This window comes from Alnus glutinosa, chromosome 9 (assembly GCF_958979055.1).
Source record: "Alnus glutinosa chromosome 9, dhAlnGlut1.1, whole genome shotgun sequence".
Taxonomy (NCBI): Eukaryota; Viridiplantae; Streptophyta; class Magnoliopsida; order Fagales; family Betulaceae; genus Alnus; species Alnus glutinosa.
Window position 1 is genome coordinate 27329700 of NC_084894.1, and position 26072 is coordinate 27355771.

The window sequence follows — 26072 nt, forward strand, 5'->3', positions numbered from 1 at the left end:
CACAAGAGAATTCCACGTGTTCACTAGAAAAAGCTTATTCAGACTTATTTTTATTTTACACAGGCAAGCGAAAAGCCAAAGAGCCATTAACATCAACAGAGAATCCCAAATGTTTTTTTGGATATTGACGGCGATCTCAATTTAGTCCATAAATTTTATGCTATAATTTGAATATAAGATTCTCGATAAATCAATTATTTTGTTAAAATTTAATAGATTTAATTTCTTGTATGCATATGATTTATACTATATTATTTATCAATAATTGGTTTATAACAGTATTAACTTCCACTTATGGGATGCAATCTTGTGATTTTTGACTCAAATTTATTGAGAATTTTGATTTTGATGCTACCTTAAATTATTATTTATTTTATAAAATAATAAATTTAATTATTTAAACAATATTTTAATAAAAATGATGGGGGTATGAGTTAATAATAGGAAAAATTACATAATTAATCCCTATGGTTGGTCTAAATTACAAATCGTTTCCTCTTGTATTAAAATTAATTCAGGCATCTATGTGATTGGCTTAATTTACAAATCGCTTCTTAGAGTCAAATTTTGTTAAAAATTTTAATAAATTCTGTTAGGCGCCACATCAACGCGGCAACGCCAATAAGATGACGACACGTGTCAATCATAATAAAAAAAGGTAATTGTCTAATAAATCTCTGAATCAACGCTTGATTTGAAATCAGTCCCTCACTGTTTAAAAATTAATTTTTACTGCTTAAGTTTGTTGCGGATTTGACATTAGTAATTTCATGTGTTGACTTAAAAATTTATTAGACACTTACCCATAAATAAATATAATTCTATTAGAAATATGCCACCGTTAGAGGTGGTCGGGGTGGCCACGTCTCACCCTAGAGGTGGCCGGGGGTGGCGTGTGTTAATATATTTTTAAATTTGAAAACAAAAAATACTTGTCATCGTAATATCGGCCAATAAATAATATATAAATCTCCAAAATTTTATCATCGTTATTTTATCTGTTTTCATCTCCATCTCTCAATCTCTGTCTCTCTACCCCCTATCCAAATACCAAAAGAAACAAAAGAACTCAGAATACATATATCTTAGTCAGTCCCTTTGCTTTAAAGCATAGGGGAGAGCAATCGAAAACAAGAGCAATGGGGACGGGTGCGTCGAAGAGTACAGGGGACGGGTCGCATGGAGGCGAGGAGGAGCGAGAGGAGAGCCTGGACCAACCGGGCGGGCAGCTCTACCTGTCGCTGAAGATGGAGAACTACAAGCGCAAGGGCGACATCATTCCCCATGTCTACGGCTCCGTCCCTCTCGTCGGCTCTTGGGACTCCTCTAAAGCCGTAATCAATTTGCTCTCTATCTCTCTCTCTATAACACTCTTTCTCTTTGTGTTCACTCGGTTATGTTGTATTGGTTTTTTATGGTTTTTTTTTTTTGGGTTTTAATTGGGGCTTTGTTTTAGCTTTCGATGGAACGGGAATCGGCTTCAATGTGGGAATTGAGCTTTGTTGTTCCTCCTAATCACGGTAATTGTGTTGATTTTATCGCTTCAATTGCCCCAGCTGCTTAGAGCATTTTTTGAAAGTACTTTTACTGCTTTTGGAAAAGCATAGAAAGCATCAACGCATGCTCAGTAAACCAGTAAACACACGCTTATTAGTATGCTAATTGATGAGTTACATAATATATTTTTTGTTTAATTGTTGTTTTTGTTTAAAAAAAGAATTTTACTCAATCAAGAAGATTAGCGTGGTTTTCTATCTATTGAAAATAAGGTTTCAAACGGTGAAAAAAGAAAAAGGAATCTGGTCATTTCAATTTCCAGATATCACCGTGAACAATTAAGCAGTAATTTTTGAATGCACCAGCTGCTTAAAGCATTTTTTTTTTCAGTACTTTTATTGCTCTTGGAAGCATAGAATACTCAATAAACCAGTAAACAATCCTCATGCAATGGCTATTTGATTAGTTACATAATCTTATTGTTTTGATTGTTGTTTAAGTTTCATAGAACAGAAAGTTTTTTTTTAAAAGAAAGTCAATGTTAAGATTCCAAATATCAATTAAAAAAATTAAGTGATAAATTTTTTGGGTTTTTTTTTTTTTTTTCGTTGGGTGTAGAAACTTTGGACTTCAAGTTCCTTTTGAAGCCCAAGTACAATAACGCGCCTTGTATTGTTGAGGAGGGTCCCAATCGAATTCTCACTGGGGGAACCTTGCAAGGGGATGCAAGGCTGGCTCTATTCAGGCTTAATGCAGACGAGGTCCTTGAGTATCGGGTCTTCATTCACGCCGACAGGGTTTCACCGTTTGATCTTGCGGCTAGTTGGAGGGCTTATCAGGAGAACCTTCGGCCTTCAGCTGTTCGTGGTATTCCTGATATCAGTATTAATTCAGTGCCGGAGATGGATGCCGAGGTACATTTTAACTTACAATGCTTCTCCATTAATGCTTTGTTAATCTATTTTGTTGAAGAGGTATTCTGATGGAAAATAAATTTGAGACATGTTCTTATTCAATGAGCAACAAACTCAGTTGCACTACAATCAAAGAATTGAAATAAGATATTGTTCCTTTTCCAACATATTATCTTATATAGTATTGTTAAAATTTTAATTTTCTTCCCTAAGCCAAATTCAGAAGCTATCTATGTCTCTTAATTATATTCATGGAGTCTTAATGTTGAGGTTAAGCTGATTGGTTTTGAAGTTTAGTTGCTTCCAGTGGGTCCTTTCTTCCTGGAAACGTTAGCTTATGACATTTATTATGAAATGTCTTATATAGCCCAAGTAAAAAATTTATGTTGCATTTTCTGTGCAGAATGGCTCTTCTTTGGAGCTTGATCTTGAACATTATGTTGTTCCAGCTCCATTAACTTCTGCCAATTCAGGTTTGGCTTATGCAGCTAACAACACAGAGACCCCAAGGTCATTAGCTCATACTGGGGTTTTTGCCAACATGGATGGCCCAGGGAGTGTTTCATATTCCTTTAAGGATGGTGGTTTTTCTGTTGATCGACCTGCAACTATAAAGGTTTTTCTTGGTTTCCCATCTTGCAAATATGTAAATTGTACTTTACTATGGGCTTTGGAGTAATAGTAAAAGCTGTATCAGCATGAGGATATAACAATTGACATTCAGGTGTTCTTTGGTCCATTATGGAATGGAACTTACTGTATGCAACAGCTAGCATATATTTATTTTTGGCATGCTAGCTGATTCAGAGCAGTGTGATATTGTTGTTTAAGATGTTAGATAGGACACTGAAGTTTGATATGTCTGTGTGAATAGCACATGCCTCCAGAATTTATCTTGTTCTTCTGTAAAATGCTATATTATTCTGGATCTAATGTTTTATGTTAATTGTTTACATAGGAGATGGAGATAGTTGTCCCTGATTCATCCCGGGTGTATTCAGGTTCTGGAATAGTTGAATCAAAGTCAGTTGGGACATTTTCGCCTTTGCAAAAGCAAGATAGTCACAGAGGTCTTCTTGTGGATAGGGGTGTTGGATCTCCTAGGCTAGTTAAATCGGCTAGTGCAAGTACTTTCACTGTCGATCTCAAACTGGACACAGAAACAAAGGTTTGTAAAAAGTACATTTTTTCTAATCACTGAAGATTGTGCAAGTTAATTAATTTCTTCAGTGTTGTTACTTTATTAGATAATCATGTCTCCTTTTTAATCGTTAGAATTCAATGCCGGCGGCTGCTGGAGCTGTTGCAGCTGCAGCTGTAGCTGATCAGATGCTTGGACCAAAGGAGGATCGTCATTTGGCTATTGTCCTGGTATTTCCCTGCATGACTGTTTGTCAGAACGGCTAATAACTTTAATCACTGTTCTCCCAGGTGTAAACTTCATGAGAGTAGAATTGCTTGACCATTAATAGACTGGAAATTGGGTGTTGCCAATAATTACCAGCATCATCAGTTTCCCACCATTTGCTTCATAAAATTAATTCAGGACAAATGTTGAGAATGAATTATTCTAAGTATTTGCTTGTTCTTTAGGTTGGTTTGCCAGCTCGAGGCAAGACTTTCACTGCAGCTAAACTTACCAGATATCTTCGTTGGTTGGGTCATGAGACCAAGCATTTCAATGTTGGGAAGGTCATTTATTTTCTTAAATGAATACTCCTTACCTGTCAGACTTCTCTAGTTAATGGGGAAAAATATGAAGAAGAAGATTATTCTGATATAATTTTTTTTTTTTGCAACAGTATCGGCGGCTGAAGCATGGGGCAAATCAGGTATATCTCTTTCCTGTTTTCTGCTTAGATATCTCCCTCATTGACATAAGATTTCTCTTTCCATTCTTCTAATTTTTCTTAAGTTGGATATGATTAATTTCAGGCAAATTTTTGGCTGCAAAATTGATTATAATCTGTAGAGGTTTAATAGTTGTGTGAAAAACTCATTTGGATAGTTGATCTCATAGTGTTAATAAATGATAGCCAGTTTCCACATCTACCTGCCTTGCTATATTTCTAAATATGTGATCTTATAAAATAATAATAATAATAATAATAAAAGAATTTGCGATAATTTTGGTGGTATTTGTTTTGAAGTTAAGCATTTTCTGACGGAAAATGTTTTCGAATGTAAATACTTTCTGCGAGAACTACTAATTTTCTGGTGTGTGTTTGACACTTTGAAAGTGATCCCATAAACATTTTTGGTCTTTTGGTTCGTACTGAAAATCCTTAATATTTCTACGTAATCTCATATAATTTTAGTTTTTATTCACTATAAGATATAGGAGGCCAGAGAGGGCGTATTCTCTTTCCCGAAGGTCAGGACGGGCGAGGGTGGAGCCGTGTTTCTGGGGAGCTGAGCAAAATTTTGGATTTTCTGGGATCCACGGTTGGGTCTTCGTCTTCTGGCGGTCTGCCTCCCTCTGGTGGTTCTCCGTCGGGAGTTAAGCTGGGGAAAGGTACAGGACGTCCGTCGTTTTCCGTCGTTTGTGGAGGTGGTGAGTTCTTCAGCAACCATCTCTGCCTTGGGTTGTCGGATTCCGGCTCAGGACTCAGGAACTAGGGTTGCGGCAAAGATTGTCTTGGGATCTGATGAGAAAGGTTTTTTGGACTTCTTGGCTTGGATCGAGGATCAGCGCTATGACTTTGACTCCCCTCCTAAGAAGGAAAAGAAGATAAAAAGGAAAAAGGGGAAAAGAGAGGTCAAGAATTTAGAATGCTCGATTAATTTCGATGCTAGGGGTGTGGGTTCCAGTAGGGTTAGAGGCAAGAAGTTGGGGGTTTGATGTAACTTTTCTACTGTCTTTTGGGTTTTTCGGGTGTTCTTCTTCTTTTTTTGTTTTTCTTTTGTTTTGGTGTCCTTTTTGTATACTCCCTGTATGCTTAGGAGCGCCTTTTACGCTTTTTTAATGCAATTTGTTTACCTATAAAAAAAAAGATATATAACATAGAGAAACTAGAAGATCAATCTATTGACTGGATAGATTGATTTCTCATGAAGAAAATAATAAAAATTAAATTTTTTACCAAGTATAAATGCTTATGGACAAAGATTTGGTGTTTTGTTAATTTATAAATGTTTTTTTTTTCTTCGAAATAAGCGCTTAGAAAATTTTCATGAAAAAATACGTGCACTTTGGCCCTAAAATGAGCAGGCAGAAGATGGACTAAGCCATTTTTCACCCTAAACCACTTATTTTTTGTTGACTTTGTAAATAATTTCTGTTGAATATCTTCTTCCTCTTTTTCTTTTTTCTTTTTTTCTTTGCACCAAACATTGGGAAATGCGGAAAATATTTTCAGGAAAATCTTTGTGTCGCAACAAATGCATCCAGTTACACTTGTTTTGTGATACTATTTATGTGATTGTAGGCTCACAACCTTTTAATTTCACATTCTTGCCCAACTTTGTGGAGTTGATGTACAAGGCAATAGATATAGAGGAAACACTATTTTAAGAATTCTTTATTAAATAGCTATAGGTGTGTGCGGAAAGTTTCTACATAGTATTAATAGGATTTGATTGGGTTTCTGGTCCTCTTCGGCAAACTAATTTGCAATATTTGCTGAGGAATGAGGAGGGGAAAAGAGAACCGAGTTGTGGCTTGGGCCTAGGGATGCTATGACTCTGTTTTGATGTTAGGATATATTGATTTCTAACAAGGAGGAGTTGGGTTTAATAGTGGGATATAACTGTGGTGGCCGGCCAACAATTGTTGGGGCCTTTTTAATCAAAGTGGTATGACAGTTTTTGCAGGAGGAAGTCTTATGTCTCTGAAATGTCAGGGTTTTCGTAGTTTAGGAGAGAGGGAGCCCAAGTTTTTGCAGGAGAAAGTGTTGTGTTTAAAATATTGGGGTTTTCATAGTTTGTCATCAGGCCAAGGTTTCTTTTTTCAAACATTTTTTGAATCTGAAGAAGATTGCATTAGTTTTCTCAACTTTCTTCAATGATTCTTGATGGATGATAAATATCTTGTTGCAGTCTGCAGATTTTTTCCGAGCTGACAATCCCGAAGGCATGGAAGCACGTAATGAGGTGAATATCCTCCAGAATGATTTATTGCTTTGAGTAGATCGTGTGATTATCTATTTGTTTTCTATAGTGTACAAGTCAGGTTTTCTTTATTAGTACTTATCTGTCAAATCATTGAACGAATGATGTCATTTCTGTGAAGGACGGAGTTACTCTGTTGGACCAAATGATTTGTTTCTTAAAAGTTTCTCTGTGATTTGAGCATGCACTTTTCTATGAATTTAATGATTGGAAATCTGAAGGTCATAATTCACTTTTATATCTTCTTTTGCATAAGTTCTGATTACATGTTACTGTATTAGCATTTTTGGATTGTTTGTTTTTTATTTATTAAAAAACAAATGTATAAGTAATGATTACTATTTGAATGGATGATTCCAGCTGAATAAACATTAGCATTTGTTGCATTTGAGAATATCCTACAGTAGTCTATAGAGATATTTAGTAATTATTTGATACTTGAAATCTGAATTTCATAAATGGGATGGCATGATCCAGAGATAATTAAGTGGAGTAAGTATTCATTAATGAGAAGCAAACAGAGTGGCAACAAAATAAATCAAGGAAGGATGGAAAGGAGTAAACACACCATGAGACACAATGTTTAAATGATTCAGCAGTTCGGCTTATGTTGATGAGGTTATCTTTGGGTATGAATTCACCACATGAATATGGTGATGAGGGACAATAATTGGTTGTTTATGCTATTGTGAAGTGGGTGTATCATCCTACTAAGACCAATCTGTCATAAATATAAAATTACTAGCACTTTTGTTTTTGTTTTTTTTTTTTGATAATTGGTAATATTAACACCATATTAACCCTCTTCTTTGTAAAATAGTTTTAATATATCACATGCTACTAGGTAGCAGCCTTGGCTATGGAAGACATGATATCTTGGATGCAAGAAGGTGGCCAGGTAAGTTTTCTTATATTAGATTCTTTTGATATATCTGAGGTTTCTGTCTAATCCATTTTCTCATTAATCTTGATTTGGTTTTAGGTAGGGATATTTGATGCCACAAACAGTACCAGGAAACGAAGGAACATGCTTATGAAAATGGCTGAAGGAAAATGCAAGGTACCATGATGACAGCATTGGGTATAGTTAAGGAATCCCATGTATGAAAAGTAATATAAATAGTTTAGGCCATTGATACATTATTTTATTTTATTTTATTTTTAATGCAGATTATTTTTCTGGAGACAATCTGCAACGATGAACGCATTATTGAAAGAAATATACGTCTAAAAATTCAACAAAGTCCTGATTATGCAGAAGAGTATGATTGCTTTCTGAAACCAGTTGCTTCTTACCTTGATTCAAAGTTGTGTGCCTAATAATTTCTGTGCTCCTGCAGGCCAGATTTTGAGGCGGGATATCATGACTTCAAAACTCGATTAGACAATTATGAAAAAGTAATTCTCTCAAACTCACTTATATGATTTGCTCTTAGTGAGATTTGGTTACAGGAATGCTTATTAGCATGCTAAAATATACACGTCACTCCTCTTCCAAGGTTTATGAGCCAGTAGAAGAGGGATCTTACATTAAAATGATTGATATGGTCAGTGGACATGGTGGGCAAATACAAGTAAGTTCGCGAACTTTGTTAGTAAGAAGGATCTTACGTCAAAATGTTGTGAACCTATTGAATTTATGTTTTTCTTTTAATTGTGCACTATGTTTATCTGTTAAAAATTGCTTGATGATTATTGTCAAGATTTTGGATGTTGTATTAGTTATGGATTGTTTGCTTTAGCGCAGACGTATTTGATGAATTCACTACCTCATATTGTTGAAGATAGCAGTGCTTGATAACTTTCTGTTTTATTTAAACTTGAATTCAATTAAATAGTACTTTAGTTTATAGCACTGGCATTCCTGCCAGGTAAGGGGAGTGGCATGGGTCACTTCTTGTCCATTAACAATGTTTGTTGTTTCTTGTAAGTTGTCATTATTCTTTTTCCCCAAAAATCCTTGGTTATATGTTCCTTCATGTATTTAGTCTTCCTAATATTTTGGTCTACAGTAGTGTCCTATGATTTTCAATTTACTGAAGACCTTTTTTTTTATTATTATTATTTGTTCAGGTGAACAATATCAGTGGTTATCTTCCTGGGCGGATTGTGTTTTTCTTGGTATGTTGTCCTGTGAAAAATACGGTCCTAGCATATTTTTATGTCTTCCTGATTTTGTGAGGCTTTGTGATCTTTAGAATCTTTTCTTGTTTGGCTAATCTTAGCCAATATATATCGTGTAAAGTTGGATACACAAATAAATGCATATGAAAAATGATGTTAATGTTGCATGGATTAGCCTTGGTTACACAGAAGGAATCTTTAACATGGTGAAACGAGGATTTTGGTTCATAACCGTTGTGCAAAGAATTGTCATTTTTCAATTTCTTAATGAACATCTCTGTCCTAGTGGCTGTACTATGTAAACAGTTGGCATACGTATTTTGTCAAAGATAGCTTTAGGATGTATTGCACACTGCATCTCTATATGCTATATTCCATGTTTCATCTGCAATAGGGATCACCATTTGGCCTGAACAGGATAATTTTTCGGATAAGTAACCTGGCTTGAATAAGATCATATTATGAGAAAAAAATGTCCTAGCCACTCTCGTGAATGCAAACATATGGACATTGTATTAATAGTAGAAATAAAAGCTTCCCCATTTATATTTTCCAACAGATTTCTTCGGCTTAATTTGAGCTTGTAAATAAGGGGTTGACTTTTACATTGCTACACTAAGTTTTGATTGAGTAACAGCTAGGTTACTCTGAAGATGGTACATTTGGGTTCGTGGTATGGGTAGAGGAATGTGGTATGCTCTTGTGCCCGGCATGCAGTATGGTGGGGGTAGACTTAGTTGGTTTCTTACTTAATTTTAATGAAAAATTATAGTTTAGCTCCCTAAACTGCCAGCCATTTTGCAAGTAGCCCCCCCACGAACTACCAACGTTTGTACCTTGGCCCCCCAAACTACCAAAACGTTTTAAAAATGGTCCATTTTGTCAAAATATGCCTATAATAAATTAAAAATTAAAAAAAATAAATTATTTTCTATTTTTTTATTTTTTATTTTTAAAAAGAAAATGGGTTTTAAGGTATATTTCGACAAAATTGGCATTTTTTAAACTTTTTGATAGTTTGGGGGCCAGAGTCCAAGCATTGGTAGTTCGTGGGGCTACTTGCAAAATGACTGGTAGTTTGGGGTGCTAAATTGTAGTTTTCCCTAATTTTAAATATATGTAGCATATGTAAACACAGAAAATCAAAATATCACGAGACACAATCGTTTAAGGATAAAATAGTATAATTACCATTTGCATTAACATAACTTCAAAAGAAAATATTAAAAATTAGTGGGTTAATTACATTTTTCCCTATAAACTACCAGTCATTGTTAATATATCCCTATGAACTGACACTCTCACCATCCGACCGTATCAAACTATCATTTACTTACCAAAACCCCCCGCCGTTAAGGAATCTCGTTAAATCGAATGGAATATTCTCTTTTTAGACGTTAGGGGCTGGGGGGCTGCACAGCCACCTCATAGGTCGGGGGTGGCGCGCGAGCCATCGTCTTTTCTTTTTCTTTTTTTAATTTGTTTTATTTTAAGGGTATTATATGTAAATTTTGTTATAAAGTTAGGGTATTTGTATCATTTCAAGTTTTTTAACGAGATTGATTGGTGGAAGGGGGGTTTTGGTAAGTAAATGGTAGTTCAATGCAGTTGGGTGGTTAGAGTGTCAATTCATGGAGGTATATTGACAACGACTGGTAGTTTATGGGAGAAAAAGTTAATTAACCCAAAATTAGTTCACTTGTTTTTTTTTGTGCATGAGATCATATGAAAAGAAAAACAAATCCATTTCAGATTTTTAGTTTGAGTATGAGTCAAATCCAATATTGTATAGTTTTCAAAAGGAAAATATAACTATTAAAAATCATAAAAGATTTTTTTTTAATCAAATATTCTACTCTTTCAATAAGGAAAAAGTTTTTAAAGATTAGTTATGATTCTTATTTTATATGAGATAAAGTCAAATGTTCTATTTTTTTCAAAAAGGGAAAAACCATAGAAAATAGATAAAATATCCTTTTGTCCTTCATTAATCTAAGATGAAATCAATTGTTTACTCTTTGAAGTTGGGATTGCCAAATTTAGAGAACTAGAACAAGAATATACTGTAATTAGGGTTGTGCACACTGGAATGCGATTCCCGCAGGGTCCAGTGTAACGATCCAGAGAAAAGTGCTAGACACATTTGCACTATTACCCCAAAAGGATTAGTCAATTTGAAGCGTTCTTAGAATCTATTATAAAACCCAGTTTTACTTAGTAATTAGGCAATGTGGGACTTAGCTCTCATGACAATCTTTATAAATCACCCACTTTATGTGGGTTACTCCTCATCTTTCCAATGTGGGAGGGAGGTGTTACAAACTCCCCCCCTTAAACTCATGACATCCTCGTCAGGGACACGTTATATGGTGCTCTAGTACCACATGGTCTGACATTACTAGGTGGCTTTGATACCATTTGTAACAAAAAAAAAAAAATGTGCTAGTCACATCTGCGCTATCACCCCAAAGCCCAATTTCACCTAGTAACTAGGCAATGTGAGACTTAGTACTCATGATCATCTTTATAAATCACCTATTCTGTGTGGGTTACACCTCATCTTTCCAATGTAGGACCGGGGTGTTACATCCAGTAACTATAGTATAGAGTTATCTTTTGTAGAAATGAGATCTTTTTCTGCTGTTACTATCTTGATTTCATGTTCATATTCTTGGCATGTCTTTTCATTATATCTGTTGCAGGTAAACACACATCTCACACCTCGCCCAATTTTACTTACTCGACACGGGGAGAGTATGGATAATGTTAGAGGCAGGATTGGGGGTGACACTGAATTGAGGTATATCTTTCTAACAACAGTCAAGATAGTATTTTACTGTTGCTATTTCTAAGAAATTGGAAGTTCATGAGTGAATTTCCACACTTGTTGTAGAAATTAAACACTTGCTTTTATTATTTGTCTTCTATCTTGGATAACCTACATACTTTGATAGCATCGCTAATTTTCATCAGCTTATACTGATGATATTTTGTTAATAGCTGAATTTTCAAATTTTTTTAAAAATGTTTCTTCTAAAGTTTCTATGAATACTATAAATGCAGTTCAGAACCAAGTAAAACATGCAAGAAACAAAGGATTGATCATATTGCAGTAGTGTAGCTGGTGGGTTCTGAGGAAAGTTTCCTTTATGGGGAAAATGTTTACAAGGAATAAGTTTGATATTGACAATCTGACAGTAGAATTTGGAATCTCCCCTCCTTTTTCCTTTGATTGGAGGTACTGCTAGCTCTTCCACTAGGGACACACTGTAGACTTGGACACAGAAACCCATTTTGTTGCAGTCCTGTGACCCTACTTGAGTTTGTTTAAGATCTGTCTTCATAGACCGAAAAGCCATTTTTTCAAGCACAAATTCCAAAGGACTGAAATCTAGCCTTTTATCCTTGATCCTGAGAATTTCTTAAGAACATAAATTTCGTAAATAATGCAGGCATGGCAAAAAAATAGAGTGAAAATCATGAGTGCTAGTAATTGGTTGAGGCTGGGTGGTTTCCATGGTGTACAATAAATATATAAAATGTTGGTAATAATAATGGCTTCTAAGAAAAGCACACCAATCATTGATTTTCACAAAAATCAACGGGTTTACAAAAACTGTTAATTGCATAGACATTTAATTATCAAGACAATCAATGCAAATGCCAACTGTTACTCATAAATGCATCAAAAAATGAAGGTCATGTTCAGCTGCTGGTTGAGAACCTAGAAAGTCGTTGTATGTGCTTCTTGTTTGATGTTTAAAGTGAATACTAAGTATATAACCATAATAATGATGTACATGTGCCAATGGTAATTCCACTTGTTAAGTTTCATTAACTCTAAATTCTATTATAATAATCTGAACTTCTGTTTATCTGTATCAATCTTCTTCTGTCATCTGATTAGTTTTTGACTTTTGGCCCATCATAACTGTTAGCCCTGTCCATGTAAATGTACGTTTCATTTTCTTTGATGCTGGAGATGCATTTTGATCCACTCTGCTGTTGAAGTTACACATTGTTTCCTCAACAACAGAGTTTTATATTCTGAGTGTCACTTACCCATCTATACGGCAAATTGTTTGTACAGTGATCGTGGAGAAATTTATTCAAAAAAACTTGCAAACTTTGTCGAAAAGCGACTCAAATCAGAAAGGGCTGCTTCTGTAAGCTTCATCCATATGCATGATAGTTAATTTTTTTGGTATATTTTAGTATGAAGCAATGCTTGTAAGTTGATTCTTTTTTCTAGAACTGTAAAGGACCTCACCCCCTTTGCTCAGCAAACAAATTATCTACTTTTATGTCTCACTTCTAACAGCTGATTAAGTTGGGAATATGAATATCATTTAGTTAACGTTTAAAAATTATTTTTCTTGCTCAAGGAACAAATTGGTAATTGTTGTTTCTATTACATGCTCGATTTCTTGAGCGCATAACAAGATAGTTTAGGGTAGGTTCTTAGAGGGAATGTGGCCTCCTTCAAACGTGAGTTTGGAAAATAATTCTCTGGATGATTTTAGAAGTTTTCGTGGTGGCTATTTCGAAGGTGGTTCTCTTCCTCCTTAACAAGCCTCTTCAATTTCCGTTGTGATTGGATCTCCATTGGTGCCATTGCTCCTTCCACGCATGTCGTGAGCTGTTCCAGGGACCAATGCGAAACATACTACAGCTCGTGGGTTTCCTTTGAAACCCATTCTTGTCGTGCTCTGTTTTGAGCGTACGACCTGTGCAGTGCCAATCACATTGCATGGAGTCTTTGTAACGCCCAGTATACTATTACACCAAGCCCACTCATCTTCCCCTTGATTGGCAGTACAGGGCAACTAGACTTGTGTACATGTTGCAAGAGGTGCTCCAAGTTGCTTTCAGGTCGGCATGGCCCTATCATGATGGAGCTGCCCATTCTATGCAGAAATGGCCACACACGATGGTGCAGTCTGTTCTGTGGTGGTGGGGCTTCAACATCATGGTGGAGTGGGTCATGTGGTTTGCTGGAGTGGTGGCTATGGTCAGTGGGTGTTTTGGATTGCAAGGGGTACGGCGATAGATTCTGTGTATTTAGTGCCAAGCAAGGCAGTGATGTTCTTGGGCTGACCATGTTGTGGCTAGAATCAGTTGGTGTTTTTGGTTGTGAGGGCTGTGGGGGTGACACTGTTTATGGTTGCTGAGAACATTGGATTTCCTGGTTTTTTTCAACCCCTATGCTGTCAAGGTTGTCATTCGTTGTGTGGTTCCTCTCTTGTAATTCTTTAATCATTTGCTCCGTGGAAGCGCTGAAATACGATCCATTAGTGGCTTGATACATTCTAGACGTGAATTCTCCATAATCTGGGATGTGTGGGTTATGGGCAACTTGGCCCTTATACCAAATGTTACGTGCTCAATTTCTCTAGCGCGTAACAAGATAAATTTAGGGTAGGTTCCTTAGAGGTTTAGAGGGAACCTGGCCTCTTTCAAACGCAAGTTTGGAAGATAATTTCTTTGGATGCCTTTGTTAAAATTGAGCAATCTTTAAATTGACTTACAATAGGATAACATTCAAACTAATGAGAAGTCTCAATCCTAAAATAAATGATAAAAACTAATCATAAAATGATGAAAACTAATCTTAAAACAACTAGTAATCATTATTAAATAAACTACTACTTTAACACTACTTCTTAGCCTATCTTCTCATAATTTTGTCCTTAAGTTTTCAAATCATACTAGATTTGAGGTGAAAAATGGCTCCAAAGTTAGATTATGGCATGATCTGTGGTGTGGGGATATGGCCCTTAAAGAAGCCTTTTTCGGATTTATTTGGTATTACGTGCGCAAATTATGCTTTTGTTGCGGATCACATGGAATTCCCTGGAGGTTCCATTCAGTGGAACGTGAGCTTTACTAGAGTGGCTTATGATTGAGAGGTGGATGTCTTTACCTCGCTTTTTCGAGTGTTGTATTTAGGGAGAGTGAGACGGGAAGGTGGGGACAAGCTGTGATGGGTCCCTTCCAAAAGATGATTATTTGGTGTTAAATCCTTTTGCAGAGTCATGAGTTGTAATGATGGTTTTTGCTTTCCTTGGAAGAGTGTTTGGCAGACTAAGGCTTCATTGAGGGTGACCTTGTTTGCTTGGTTGACGGCCCTAGGAAAGGTACTTACCATGGACAATCTCCGAAAGCGGCGCGTCATTATGGTCAATAGGTGTTTGTATGTATAAAAGGAATGAAGAGTCCACGGATCATATTCTTTTTCATTTGCAAGGTTGCTTGGGCTATGTGGAATGTGTTCTTCAGTCGGTTGGGACTGTCTTGGGTTATGCTTAGACGAGTAGTCTTGTATGCTTGTTGGTAGACTGCTAGCAGCACTCAGAGTGCTGATGTGTGGAAGATGGTACAAGTGCCTTTTGTAGTCTCTTTAGAAGAAAATGAATGATAGAAGTTTTGATGACTGTGAGAGAACTTTAAAGGAGATTAATCTTTATTTTTCAATACCTACTTTTGTTTCGCCTTAGGTGATTAGTTATTATGATTTTCTTGTTCTTTTGCTCCTAGTAGTTAGGTGGTTTCTCTTGTATATTTCATGTGTACCTGAGGCTGGGGATGCCGTATACTTTTAATGATATCTTGATTACTAGTAAAAAAAAAAAAAATCCATTTTACATGGTTTCAGAAGCAAGAAGAGTACTTCTAAGACAATAACTAAGCAGTAATACAGCTGTTAGGTCTCAGGGTAGCTTTATTTGTATAGTTCCGGCTTCGTTTTAAATAGGTGACAACATTTGGACCATATGGTCTTGGGTTAAAAAAATAAGAAAAAGAAAAAAGAGAAGAATGTTTACACACGTAAAACTTTTCTAGACTAACCAACTTGAATATGTTCTTTGAGCTTTTTTTTTTTTTTTTTGGGGGGGGGGGGGGGAGGGGGGGTTGTAAAAGTGCCAACATTCCTGATATTACAAATAAGTACGTCTATTGACTTTCAACTATCAATTCTTGAACTTCTTGGATCTAATGGCTAATTTCGTTTGACTGTTGTGGTTTTAGATTTGGACAAGCACTCTGCAGCGAACAATTCTGACAGCAACTCCAATTGGTGGATTCCCTAAGGTTTGTTTTGATCCATTGGAATGTCATTGACTTATCACCATCTTAAGCCATATTCTTTAGGCTGATTTTGGTGTGCTAGATAGATCTAGGAATTATATCTACAATTACCTATTGGATATAATGTAATTTTTTACATATTGGTAGATACAATGGCGTGCACTCGATGAGATATATGCTGGAGTGTGTGATGGAATGTCATATGAAGAGATAAAGAAGAACATGCCTGAGGAGTACGAGTATGTTTTTTTCTTTTTCTTTTTTTGTCCTTTCTGTTCAAAAGGTAAAGATGAAGCACGCATATACTTTTCTAAATCTATCCAAATAACAGTTTGTTCAGTAAATTTTTGCTGGTATGAGTAAGTTGTATTTGCTGTGAGATGCATCCTTTATAATTATGTCTTTATAAAATAACAGGGCACGTAAGAAGGACAAGCTGAGGTATCGGTATCCTCGTGGGGAGTCTTATCTGGATGTTATTCAAAGGTATGTAATTTGTAATTTTGTAGTACTAATGATTCGTGAGTTTTCTCAAGTCTTTGAATACATAGTTTCCCGACCTGTTCAATAGTATTAAGTTATTAACATCTCTACTAATGCAGGCTAGAGCCTGTAATTATTGAGCTTGAACGACAACGGGCACCTGTTGTAGTGATATCTCACCAGGTTATATACTTCATATGGAACTTGTGCTTTTATGAAATTTTGATGTTGTGGTTAGGATCCTTTTAAGCTTCTTTATTTCTTTATTCTTGCAGGCAGTATTGAGAGCATTATATGCTTATTTTGCTGATAGGCCTCTGAAAGAAATTCCACACATTGAGGTAATATGGCCTGTATCATTTATTTTTATGGTTGACTATGTTTTACAGTTCTTGTTGCATGTTAAACTGGGGCAAGAGGGATATAAGGATCTTGCTCCTCTACTACGTTATAAGAATATCATCCTTACCCGGATTTTCATACAACGATTTGTTTTAGTTGGACTCAAATTCTCAACAATTTATTGCTTGAATTACTAGAAATTCGGACAGTAAATGCGAGAGTCTTTATAGAGCCCACCTGCTCGAGACCTATTCGGGCAAGTGAGCCCCATAAGGACAACATTTGTTGCCACTCGGACAAGTAGGTCCCAAAAGAATTCTTACATTTGCGGTCCGAATTGCAACAAAATTATTAGAGATCTCTATATGTTCTATTTGATGGGAAATCATGAGAACTATACTACTATAGACGTCAGTCAGAATTTGGATGTTCATGTGTTGAATGAGCAGTTTAGCGTATGTTCTGGAGTTTTATTTTGTCTTGTTTGCTTGGGTGTATTGGAACTACATCCTAATGGAATTAGTATACTAGTTTTTTTACATCCTAATATAATTGGGATACTGGTTTTCAGGTCCCGCTCCATACTATCATAGAGATTCAAATGGGAGTTACAGGGGTCCAAGAGAAAAGATACAAACTCATGGACTAAATAAGTTTACAAGAACTTTTAGTTTTTAAGTTTGTAACTCAAAACTGTTGAGGCAAATTTGCATTTGCATTCTTTTAATCATCATTCGTTAACAAGATGTAACATTAGCATAAAGAGACTTTGCATTATTATTTCAATAATCATTAATGGGAAATGACTTAATTTTTCATCTCTGCATGAAATAAGTAGGTTATGTTGGTTAATTTATTTTGAGATGGGTATTTTGTTTTTGGTTTGAAAAAGTGTTTTTTGATATGATATAAAGGTGAAATTGTTTTTGTATTTTGAGTTGTTTATTAACGTGTTTGTCTTTAGAACATAAAACAAAGAATAGCAGGACTGGGTCTAGCAATATTTGACACAACCCGCGAACCCTGGAACTTAACACGAAATTAGCAGATTAAGGTTGAGGAGATGACTTGTTTAATTAAATGGGTTGAGTTATGATTGAGCTATACTCTAATACTCATATCTTGACACAATCTTAATTCGACACACGACGAAACATAAGGATACAAATATAACATGAAATTAACGGGTTAGGATTGATGAATTGACCCGTTTAATTAACAAGATTGAATTAAGGTTGATTTAAGTAGTTTTATATTTATATTTTGACAGAATTTGAATGTTACAATTGTGACCCTTAAGCGGGGAGTTCATTATAAAGAGTGCCCTCTATTCATTCATTGTAGGCTTTTTTCTTTTTTTGGGGTGCGTAGGGTTCTCCACAACCAAGAAGTTTTTGGATTTTGGATATAGATTGTGTGCCTATGACTGAATCTAAGGTCTGTCATAAGTCTGGTACATTGATCATGAGATGGGTCGGAGGTCACGACTCACGAGCCTATAATGAAGGCTAGAGTTTGATAATTTGCCTAAAACTTGCAGCAAAAAGAGGTGGAAGCTAACTCTAGTAGCAGCAGATCACGGCTGTAGAGTCAAAAGAAGACCTTGTCTGGGTACTGGTTAGATTCACAAGGTACCCCTGATGATCCCTGATCCAATATAGACATATAACTCGAGTGGGTCCCCCGTCAACCCTGCAAGTCTACCACACAAGAAAATACCAAAAACTAGTCAAGGAAACATGGACCCGGAAAAGGTCTGAAAAAATGGGCCTAAGTGACGATACTCTGTAATTATCTGTTCTGACTGGTTAACAATCAGACAGAGAATCTCTTAATAAGGATCTACAATAATTATCTCTTCAAATTATTAGTTATTTAGATAAGTATTAAGTAATGGAAGATCTTATACGAGACCTACTGGTTTAAATAAATTTTGAATTGTTTGACCATCTATTCAAATTATTTGTTCGAATCCGGATCGTCTATAATTATTTGTTCGAATTGTAAATGAGTCGGATAAATAATTATAAAAAATCACTTGTAAAATTTCCCTAATCAAATAAAAATGAAATTAAATCTCATAAATGATTTCTAACAATTCCACCATTGAAAGTCAATTATTACTTTAATACTAATCCACCACCTTCTCTTTGGTCTTGTGAACCGTACCACCCCCACAGTAAACAAATATATATGAAACACAGCATGAATCAAATAACCCCCCACCCACCCTCTGCTGCCGTCGCCTTCACGAGTCGTCCATTTCTGCCCCTTTCTCTCCTCTCCCGTGCATATGAGTCTCATTATCTCCTTGAATAAAGGGATTCCTTTGACTTCAAAGTACCCCCCACACACACTCACATACATGAGAGAGAGAGAGAGAGGGGGAGAGAGAGAGAGAGAGAGAGAGAGAGAGAGAGAGAGGATGTTGCTAACAGTACACGCATATGTATAGTGGGATCCCAATTCCCCCATTGTTTAATCCTTAACAACGACTGTATTTTCACGTAAACGTTTTCTCTTACGCGCTACGCTATAGAAAAGGAAGAAGGAGATTCCATTGGTTGGACATCTTCTCACAATGAGCCACTTCGTCCAGACCATGTTCTCCCATGACGGCAACATCATGTTCGTCGCCGTAATATCTCTACTCGTCGTAATCCTCTTCGTCTTGCTTCTCCACATCTGCGCGAACTGGTTCTTGGCGCAAGCCCAGCAACGGAGGCGACGCTCCATTACCGTCTCGCACGTGCTCCGGCCCACTCGCTTCCGCCATTTCCATACATTCACCATCGACGACGCCTCTCTTTCCAACTCTCCCACGAAAGGCCTCGACCCGTCCGCCATCGCCACGATCCCTCTGTTCGTGTACAGCTCGGAGGAGCACAAGCATGGGCAGTCGGAGTGCGTCGTTTGCTTGAGCCCGTTCGAGGAAAACGAGATAGGGAGGGAGTTGCCCAAGTGCCGCCACGTGTTTCACGTGGAGTGCATCGACGTGTGGTTGAGTTTGCATTCCAACTGCCCCATTTGCAGAGCTCCGGCGGTGTCTGAGGCTAACGTTGACGGGACGACGACTTCTTCAACTGCGGATTCTTCCGAGTTGGGTTTGATCGGTGATGGGGATTCTGCATTGGAGGTTGTGATTGATATCCATGAGACTACTGATCATGATCAGAATGTAGTGGCCATGGCGGCAGCTGGCGATTCTGTATCGGTATCTTCGCCATCTTCGTCGCTGGGTTGTTCGTTGAAGAGGATGCTGAGCAGGAATAGATCAGAACGCAAGGTCTTCCCGTCGTCGAATGCGAATGAAGCGGATGCTCATGCTTGAGAGAGAGAGAGAGAGAGAGAGATCACTGTGAATGTCGATACCTAGCTCCTGTTGTTGTATAGCTTTCATGGCAAATTGTCATCTTTTTGTTAGAGTTTTGTGATTGGGCCTGTTGATACTACCTGCGTGGAACGTCGATCTATTTTGGTTGGTTCTAATAGTACTGAGATTGATCGTATGCTTGTGTTCCTGTTCCTAATCACTAGTTCTCATTTGTTTGACTGAATGATGTTGTTTCATGTTTGGGATTTAGTTTAGCCTTAGGTGTTGTAAACAAAAACATATGCAGTGTAGTTTTTTCTAACGTCCTAAATTCAATTTCAGCCCCTAACCCAAATCCATTGTTTAGGAGCTAATTTGGTATTTGCTGAGATTAATTAGATATTACTATTGGCTGTTCAAATTTCATGCAATTCAAGTAGCAAGAGGAGATTATAAGACTTACTCAGTTTCGGATAGGTGAGTTTCATATCTTAAGTTGTTCGGGATAAGTAAGCCTTATAGTACAACTCGAATGATAGGGATAACCTATAGTACAACTCGAATTGTATGCAATTCAATTGCAAGACTCTTGTATATACTTTCTTTTATCTGTATGTTTAACTTGTAATTTAAATTAATGGTACCAAAAAAAAAAAAAGGAGTGTGATATACACAAGAATTGTGTCAATAACATTCTTTATAAGTAGAATAATGTTAAAAATTATTGTTGAGACAGATTTCGATAAGTGACGTATCGATCAGTAATTCACCGACGTGCTCCTTCTTCTTAACTTGCAAACAAAGGCTGCGTCGGGGGGTGCCGACAATGCCGCTCCGATGTTTAAGTAAGCGTATTGTTTAGAAATAAATGCACAGAGTAATGTCAAGGAGATAATCAGTGTACCTTAATATTTGAGGGGACCTTGGTATTTATAGAGATTGAGGAGCAGTTGAGATTATTTCCTGCATACGCGGGAATTGATAGTTGAAGAAGACGTGGCTTCGGGCGCACAGATATTTCAGGTTCCACGACCGCTTATCTCGGGCGCACGATCTCATATGGGCAACATGTCATTGGTAAAGCTCCAGGCGTATAATCTTGTTTTGTATCGTGCGTCGTGTCCCTTAGATCCCGAATACTCTCGAAATATACGCGGACATAGGTGCCACTGGGTGCCCGGGTCGGGTAGTCGGGTCGATTGTACAGGTCGGACCCTAATGATCTTGACGAGCTCGAATAGATTAATTTCTCTTGAACCGTTTTGACCTGGTCATGTGGACAATAAATACAAGAGAGTTCACACGAAACTCATCTAATCGGAATTGGATTGAACTGTCCCACACCTATTCGAACAAAATAAGCCTAGTTAAAAGCCTGCTCATTTTTATCGTATAAGTATTTATCAATCAAAATTAGTAGCATGATTGTACCCATTCAGCGGGGTGGTATATATTGGATATACAGTGAAGATGATTTTGTAACACGAAAAGGTGGACCAAACTAGGTTGAGTGGGACAAGCGAAGTCGGGACAGTGGGGAGAGAAGGACAAAAGCAGCCTGTACAGCCTTCCATGTTTTGTGGTCACTGGTCAGAGTGTTTTATAATTAAGCCTTTGCATCAATCATGTGAAGGAGAATGGTCAAACTACTGCTGCAATCCTGGACTTTCCTCTTACATTTAATTAAGGGTCCTTGTCTGGATCTCCGGCCCTTTCTTCAATTTTTCAATAAAGATATAGAGAAATGGTCCCCATTAGTCATTTCTGTGGAAAACAGAGATTGGTATAATTAATTAAAATGAGTTCAAAATTATATATATATTGGAAAAGCATGAAAAAAAAGGGGTCTTCTGTTCAGAAATAAAATGTTTCAAATGTTTCTGAAAATTCTTTTTCTTATTGGATCATTTGTATCTATATGTATTAAGATCTTGATTCATAGATCTCTCGGTTCGAAAAATAAAAATACGAGGATGGAATCATTTCTTTGGCTCTTTTTCGATCAAAATATTTTATTCGTTTAAATGAAAAATATAATGAATCATGAAATTAAATATATGTAAAAATTAAATGGATTGTTACAAATGGATTAGGATTCTTTATAATTTTAAAGTAATTATAAATTTTCAAATTACGAAATTTAAACCGTCTGCAAGCATCGAAAGTATCACATATTAAAAATGTAGCATGTTATTGAAGCAGATAAAAAGAATTTTAAAAAAGACGTTTTTTATTTGAAAAATTAGAAGTCCTTTTTGCTCAAAGTTTTTTTTACAACATAAAGAGCAAGAATCTGATGAAATTAAAATATACTTAATTCTCAACTGTAATATACTACAATTTTAATAGGTGACGTTTGCTAGTCGTTTCGATGCCTTAAAATGCTTAAATTCTATAATTTGATAATCTACAATTTTTTTAAATTTTTTTTCAAATTAGGTTAGAGGACAATCCACTCTATTAGACTGATATTTATCTTGAAAAATATTATTTCAATGATATATAATTTAATTTAATAAACTGAATTTTTGGAAGAAAAACTTATTTCCTATATTATTAGTACGAGGGCTGATCGGTAGACGGTAGACATATGAGGTAAGATCCATCTGGTAAGTCTTATCACATGAATCCCATTTCATATGTATATAGACTTACACAATAATTATGCTAACAGTTGTACAGTAATCTTTCCTCTATTACTACTCCCATCCTAGCCGATGAAAAATGTCAGTATCGTGTTTGGATACGGCCTACGTACGGGCAAGTTAAGAAGCCTCCCAAATGCCAATCTTTATTTAATATTTAGCCATAGAGTGGGCCTTCAGCACGTGAATTGAAAGACAAGACTTGGGGATACAATCATACAAGGACAAATACACTACTATTATCCAACTCTTCATTTATTACCAAATTAATTCTGTTTAATTGGGCCATACCACACTTCACATGTGAGAATTGTGCTAAAAATGTTTGACATATTATAATTTATTTATTTTAATAAATTATCTTTTCGCATTTTTTTTAAACATTTTCCATAGGCTTGACAATTTTGACACGACCCACGAATCCGACACGAATATATAGGGTTTGGGTTTATGCTATAACCCGTTTATGACCCGTTAATGACACGTTTATGACCCACCAACCTGTTTATGACACGTTTATGACCTATCGATCCGTTTATAACACATTTATAATGCGATAATTACATATTTTTTATTAAATTAGCTAAATGGGTTGACACGACAACCCGAATTGCCAAGCTTAATTTTCGGAAGCCTTTTTTAAAAATAAAAATAAAAATTAATCATTAGATCTGTCCTGGTTATTATTTTTTTTAAAAAAAAATATATGTATATATAAATATGTAATAAGTCTCTAATTTTTATTGCAATTTCTTTCGTAAGGTACAATCAAATTTAATAATACCTCTAACATCACTCTTTGTTTAATTGTACAAACTTATCATACATGATTTTGGGATCACAATATGAAGCACAAGTAGCATTAAATATGCTACAAGCTGGAACATAAATTCATAACAGTTTGATTTTTCCTTTTCTTTCCTCACTCTTCTATTATGATGGCCATCAATGGAGCAGGGCTAAACTATTCTCCCAGACAACAAGACTTTTAGGTGCAGTGTGCAGAGGAGGCCCCATCTAGCCTATAGATATATATATATATAATCATAATAATGTTGGAAATTACCCTTTTATTCTATTATTATTTCAACATGCTGATGTTGGACCTTGTTAAAAATTAAAAAAATTAAAGGTTGGTTGGCACTGACATGTTAACGGTATAAGATAAAAATGTAATTTTTAGTATTATTCATAAAATTAAAGAGTAATACTATACACATTACGCCACACCTTTATTCTACTATTATTCCATTTACTATGCAATTGTGATACGGTTTAGTATCCATTTTATAATATATATATATATATATTTAGAGTAATGTTACATACATATATAATACACCTCCATCCTATTGTGCTAATGTGACCGCACCGATCAGCCCTTGGATAAGCCATTATTTCAAAAAAAAAAAAGAGGGTTCAAGAACTAATAGCCTAATGCAATAGCAATAATAGGATGAGAAAGTAGTATGTAACAATTTTTATTTTTTATTTTTTTATAAGAGCTATTACACTATGTCATGTCAGTTTAATGAAATAAAAGTAAAATAGGTATGGTATATAGTATTTCTCAAAAGAGTAACGCTATATGCTACACCAATATCTCATTGTTATCTTACTATACTAATGTAGCGGTGCCAATTTACCATTGGATCAACCCTGATTAGAAAAAAAAAAAAAAATATATATATATATATATATATATATATATATATATATATATATATATATATATATATATATATATATATATATATATATATATATCAAGGTTGAATTGACACTCAAAATCACACGCTCCTAATCCTAATAGGTTACAAACCCATATTTGATTAATGTAAGCCCAATTTTAAAAGAGAAATGTTAGAGCTCCTTCTAATGTTATTCTGGTATCCATTTGAAAGGACATAAGTGTAATAAAAAAAATTATAAAATTGCATCCGTATCATCCAGAAGGATATAGATATAATTTTTTATTACATTTATATCATTCAAGATGGACACCGAAATAACACTAGAATAAGCTCTAACATTTCTCGTTTTAAAAATAATAAAAAATAAAATAAAATTAAAAAATCATAGAGATGCTAGACGCCATCGTTTAGAAACCAGAAAGAAACCTTTCAATAAAAAGGAAAAGCATGAGCCAGGCAAGTACTAAAAGTGAGGAAGATAGATAGACCGACGGAACTATGCATCCAGGCCAAGCACGTGGCTATAAAGTTTCCGGAAGCAAAAGATGCCATATCATCAATGTCCCTACGGCTAGGATTTAGGGAAAAAAAAATCTCTCTTAATTTGCTGAAACAACACATTTGGGACTACAATTCAAAATACAGCCCTTTATAAGAAAATACACGAAAACAAAACTAATTACAGCACTAATTAAGGGAAGAAAATGGCCAAGTACGTATAATAAGATGATATATACGTGCCAGATTATATTCGATGCATCATTCTCTAAATTACAATAGATTTAAAGGATCAAAAGTTTTTACAATTTAGACAGCTTACGTAAAGAAGGTTGTAGGGCTCGTATGTTTCGAACGGTTTAAGTTGGGCTCAATTGTTTCGGGGTAAGTAGGCCCTACAAACCCAGATGCAATTCAAGCAACTCAAATTGTAAGGAATTTTAATTCGAGAAAATTATAGGGCTCGTATGTTTCGAACGGTTTAGGGTGGGCTCAATTGTTTGGGGGTAAGTAAGCGCTACAAATCCGGATGCAATTCAAACAACTCAAATTGTAAGGAATTTTGATCCGAGATTCAATTGATATAATAGAATTTATAGGATCTAATTAGGGTTGTAATGATCGTATCAACAAAATCACTATTTCAAAAATCTTACTGACGGAAAAGGCTTACAAAAGCTACAGAATGCAGAGTTATGGGCTTCCTTTCCTTCCTTTTTTGGATCTGATTTTATGGGCTGTCTTGAGGAAATCCATTAAGAGGCCTTTTATCTCTCCTATGGATTAAAAAACAAAAAGGAGAAAAGCCAGAGCATGGTCCCGGCGGGGCTCGAACCCGCGACCTTCGGCTCATAAGACCAACGCTCTAACCAACTGAGCTACGGGACCTTGTTGATGATTCTACGATGTTTTAAATAATCATACTTCTTTTCAAAACAAACCAATAGGCTGCTAATTAACAATAATCTTTCTAGAACGTATTATGAGCTGAATATTACCAACTTGATTGATCATGACCTACTTAATTGTTATGGGCCAATTGATAGTTTCTATAATCTTTTTTCTTTTTCTTTTTTGTTTTGAGTAAGCATTATCCTTCTTTCTTATGGCCAAACTACAACAGAATACATATATATAAGAAAAAAAAAAGATATGTATTTTGATATAATGGAGCACTGAATCAATCATAGGATTTCTAATCTGTGACAAGGAACTGAATGGGAGCATAAACAATATTTAGCTCATAAAGACACATAGCTTCCACCTCATTCTCCACTTTGCTTTAAGTTCTTTAACCCATCTTATCAAGGGGTCATGATCCTCTATAAAAATCTGCACTTCCGTTTAATGTGAGAGGTCGGAG

The 26072-nt window shown here is 35.7% G+C and overlaps 2 protein-coding genes and 1 non-coding gene across 4 annotated transcripts; 2 read left to right on the plus strand and 1 right to left on the minus strand.

Annotated features, from left to right (window-relative positions):
- Positions 1 to 1001: 1001 nt before the first annotated feature.
- On the plus strand, positions 1002 to 17377 carry LOC133877209 (6-phosphofructo-2-kinase/fructose-2,6-bisphosphatase). 2 transcript variants are annotated; one of them, XM_062315461.1, is made up of 23 exons: positions 1004 to 1334; positions 1457 to 1520; positions 2116 to 2411; positions 2815 to 3027; positions 3370 to 3579; positions 3687 to 3782; positions 4005 to 4103; positions 4214 to 4243; positions 6450 to 6503; positions 7366 to 7419; positions 7504 to 7581; positions 7692 to 7783; positions 7862 to 7919; positions 8021 to 8095; positions 8595 to 8642; positions 11348 to 11445; positions 12736 to 12811; positions 15675 to 15737; positions 15882 to 15973; positions 16152 to 16220; positions 16337 to 16400; positions 16493 to 16558; positions 17131 to 17377. In XM_062315461.1, the coding sequence occupies exons 1-23, from the start codon at positions 1140 to 1142 to the stop codon at positions 17206 to 17208; spliced, it is 2268 nt and encodes a 755-aa protein (XP_062171445.1). In that variant the 5' UTR covers positions 1004 to 1139; the 3' UTR covers positions 17209 to 17377. The 2 variants fall into 2 exon arrangements, with proteins under 2 accessions (XP_062171446.1, XP_062171445.1); XM_062315462.1 differs by lacking the exon at positions 8595 to 8642 and having other exon boundaries at positions 1002 to 1334.
- Positions 17378 to 18818: 1441 nt separating this feature from the next.
- On the plus strand, positions 18819 to 20068 carry LOC133877210 (RING-H2 finger protein ATL63). The gene has a single exon (XM_062315463.1). It carries the CDS (start codon positions 19141 to 19143, stop codon positions 19888 to 19890), a length of 750 nt encoding a protein of 249 aa, XP_062171447.1. The 5' UTR covers positions 18819 to 19140; the 3' UTR covers positions 19891 to 20068.
- A 5455-nt stretch (positions 20069 to 25523) lies between these two features.
- On the minus strand, positions 25524 to 25597 carry TRNAI-UAU (transfer RNA isoleucine (anticodon UAU)). The gene has a single exon. It is a non-coding gene; the product is annotated as a tRNA-Ile (tRNA).
- Between the last annotated feature and the right edge of the window lie 475 nt (positions 25598 to 26072).

Coding starts and splice junctions, on each gene's coding strand:
- LOC133877209 (XM_062315461.1), top strand. CDS start 1,140: ATGGGGACGGGTGCGTCGAAGAGTACAGGGGACGGGTCGCATGGAGGC. Junction 1,335..1,456: donor CTTGGGACTCCTCTAAAGCC/GTAATCAATTTG, acceptor GCTTTGTTTTAG/CTTTCGATGGAACGGGAATC. Junction 6,504..7,365: donor GCATGGAAGCACGTAATGAG/GTGAATATCCTC, acceptor ACATGCTACTAG/GTAGCAGCCTTGGCTATGGA.
- LOC133877210 (XM_062315463.1), top strand. CDS start 19,141: ATGAGCCACTTCGTCCAGACCATGTTCTCCCATGACGGCAACATCATG.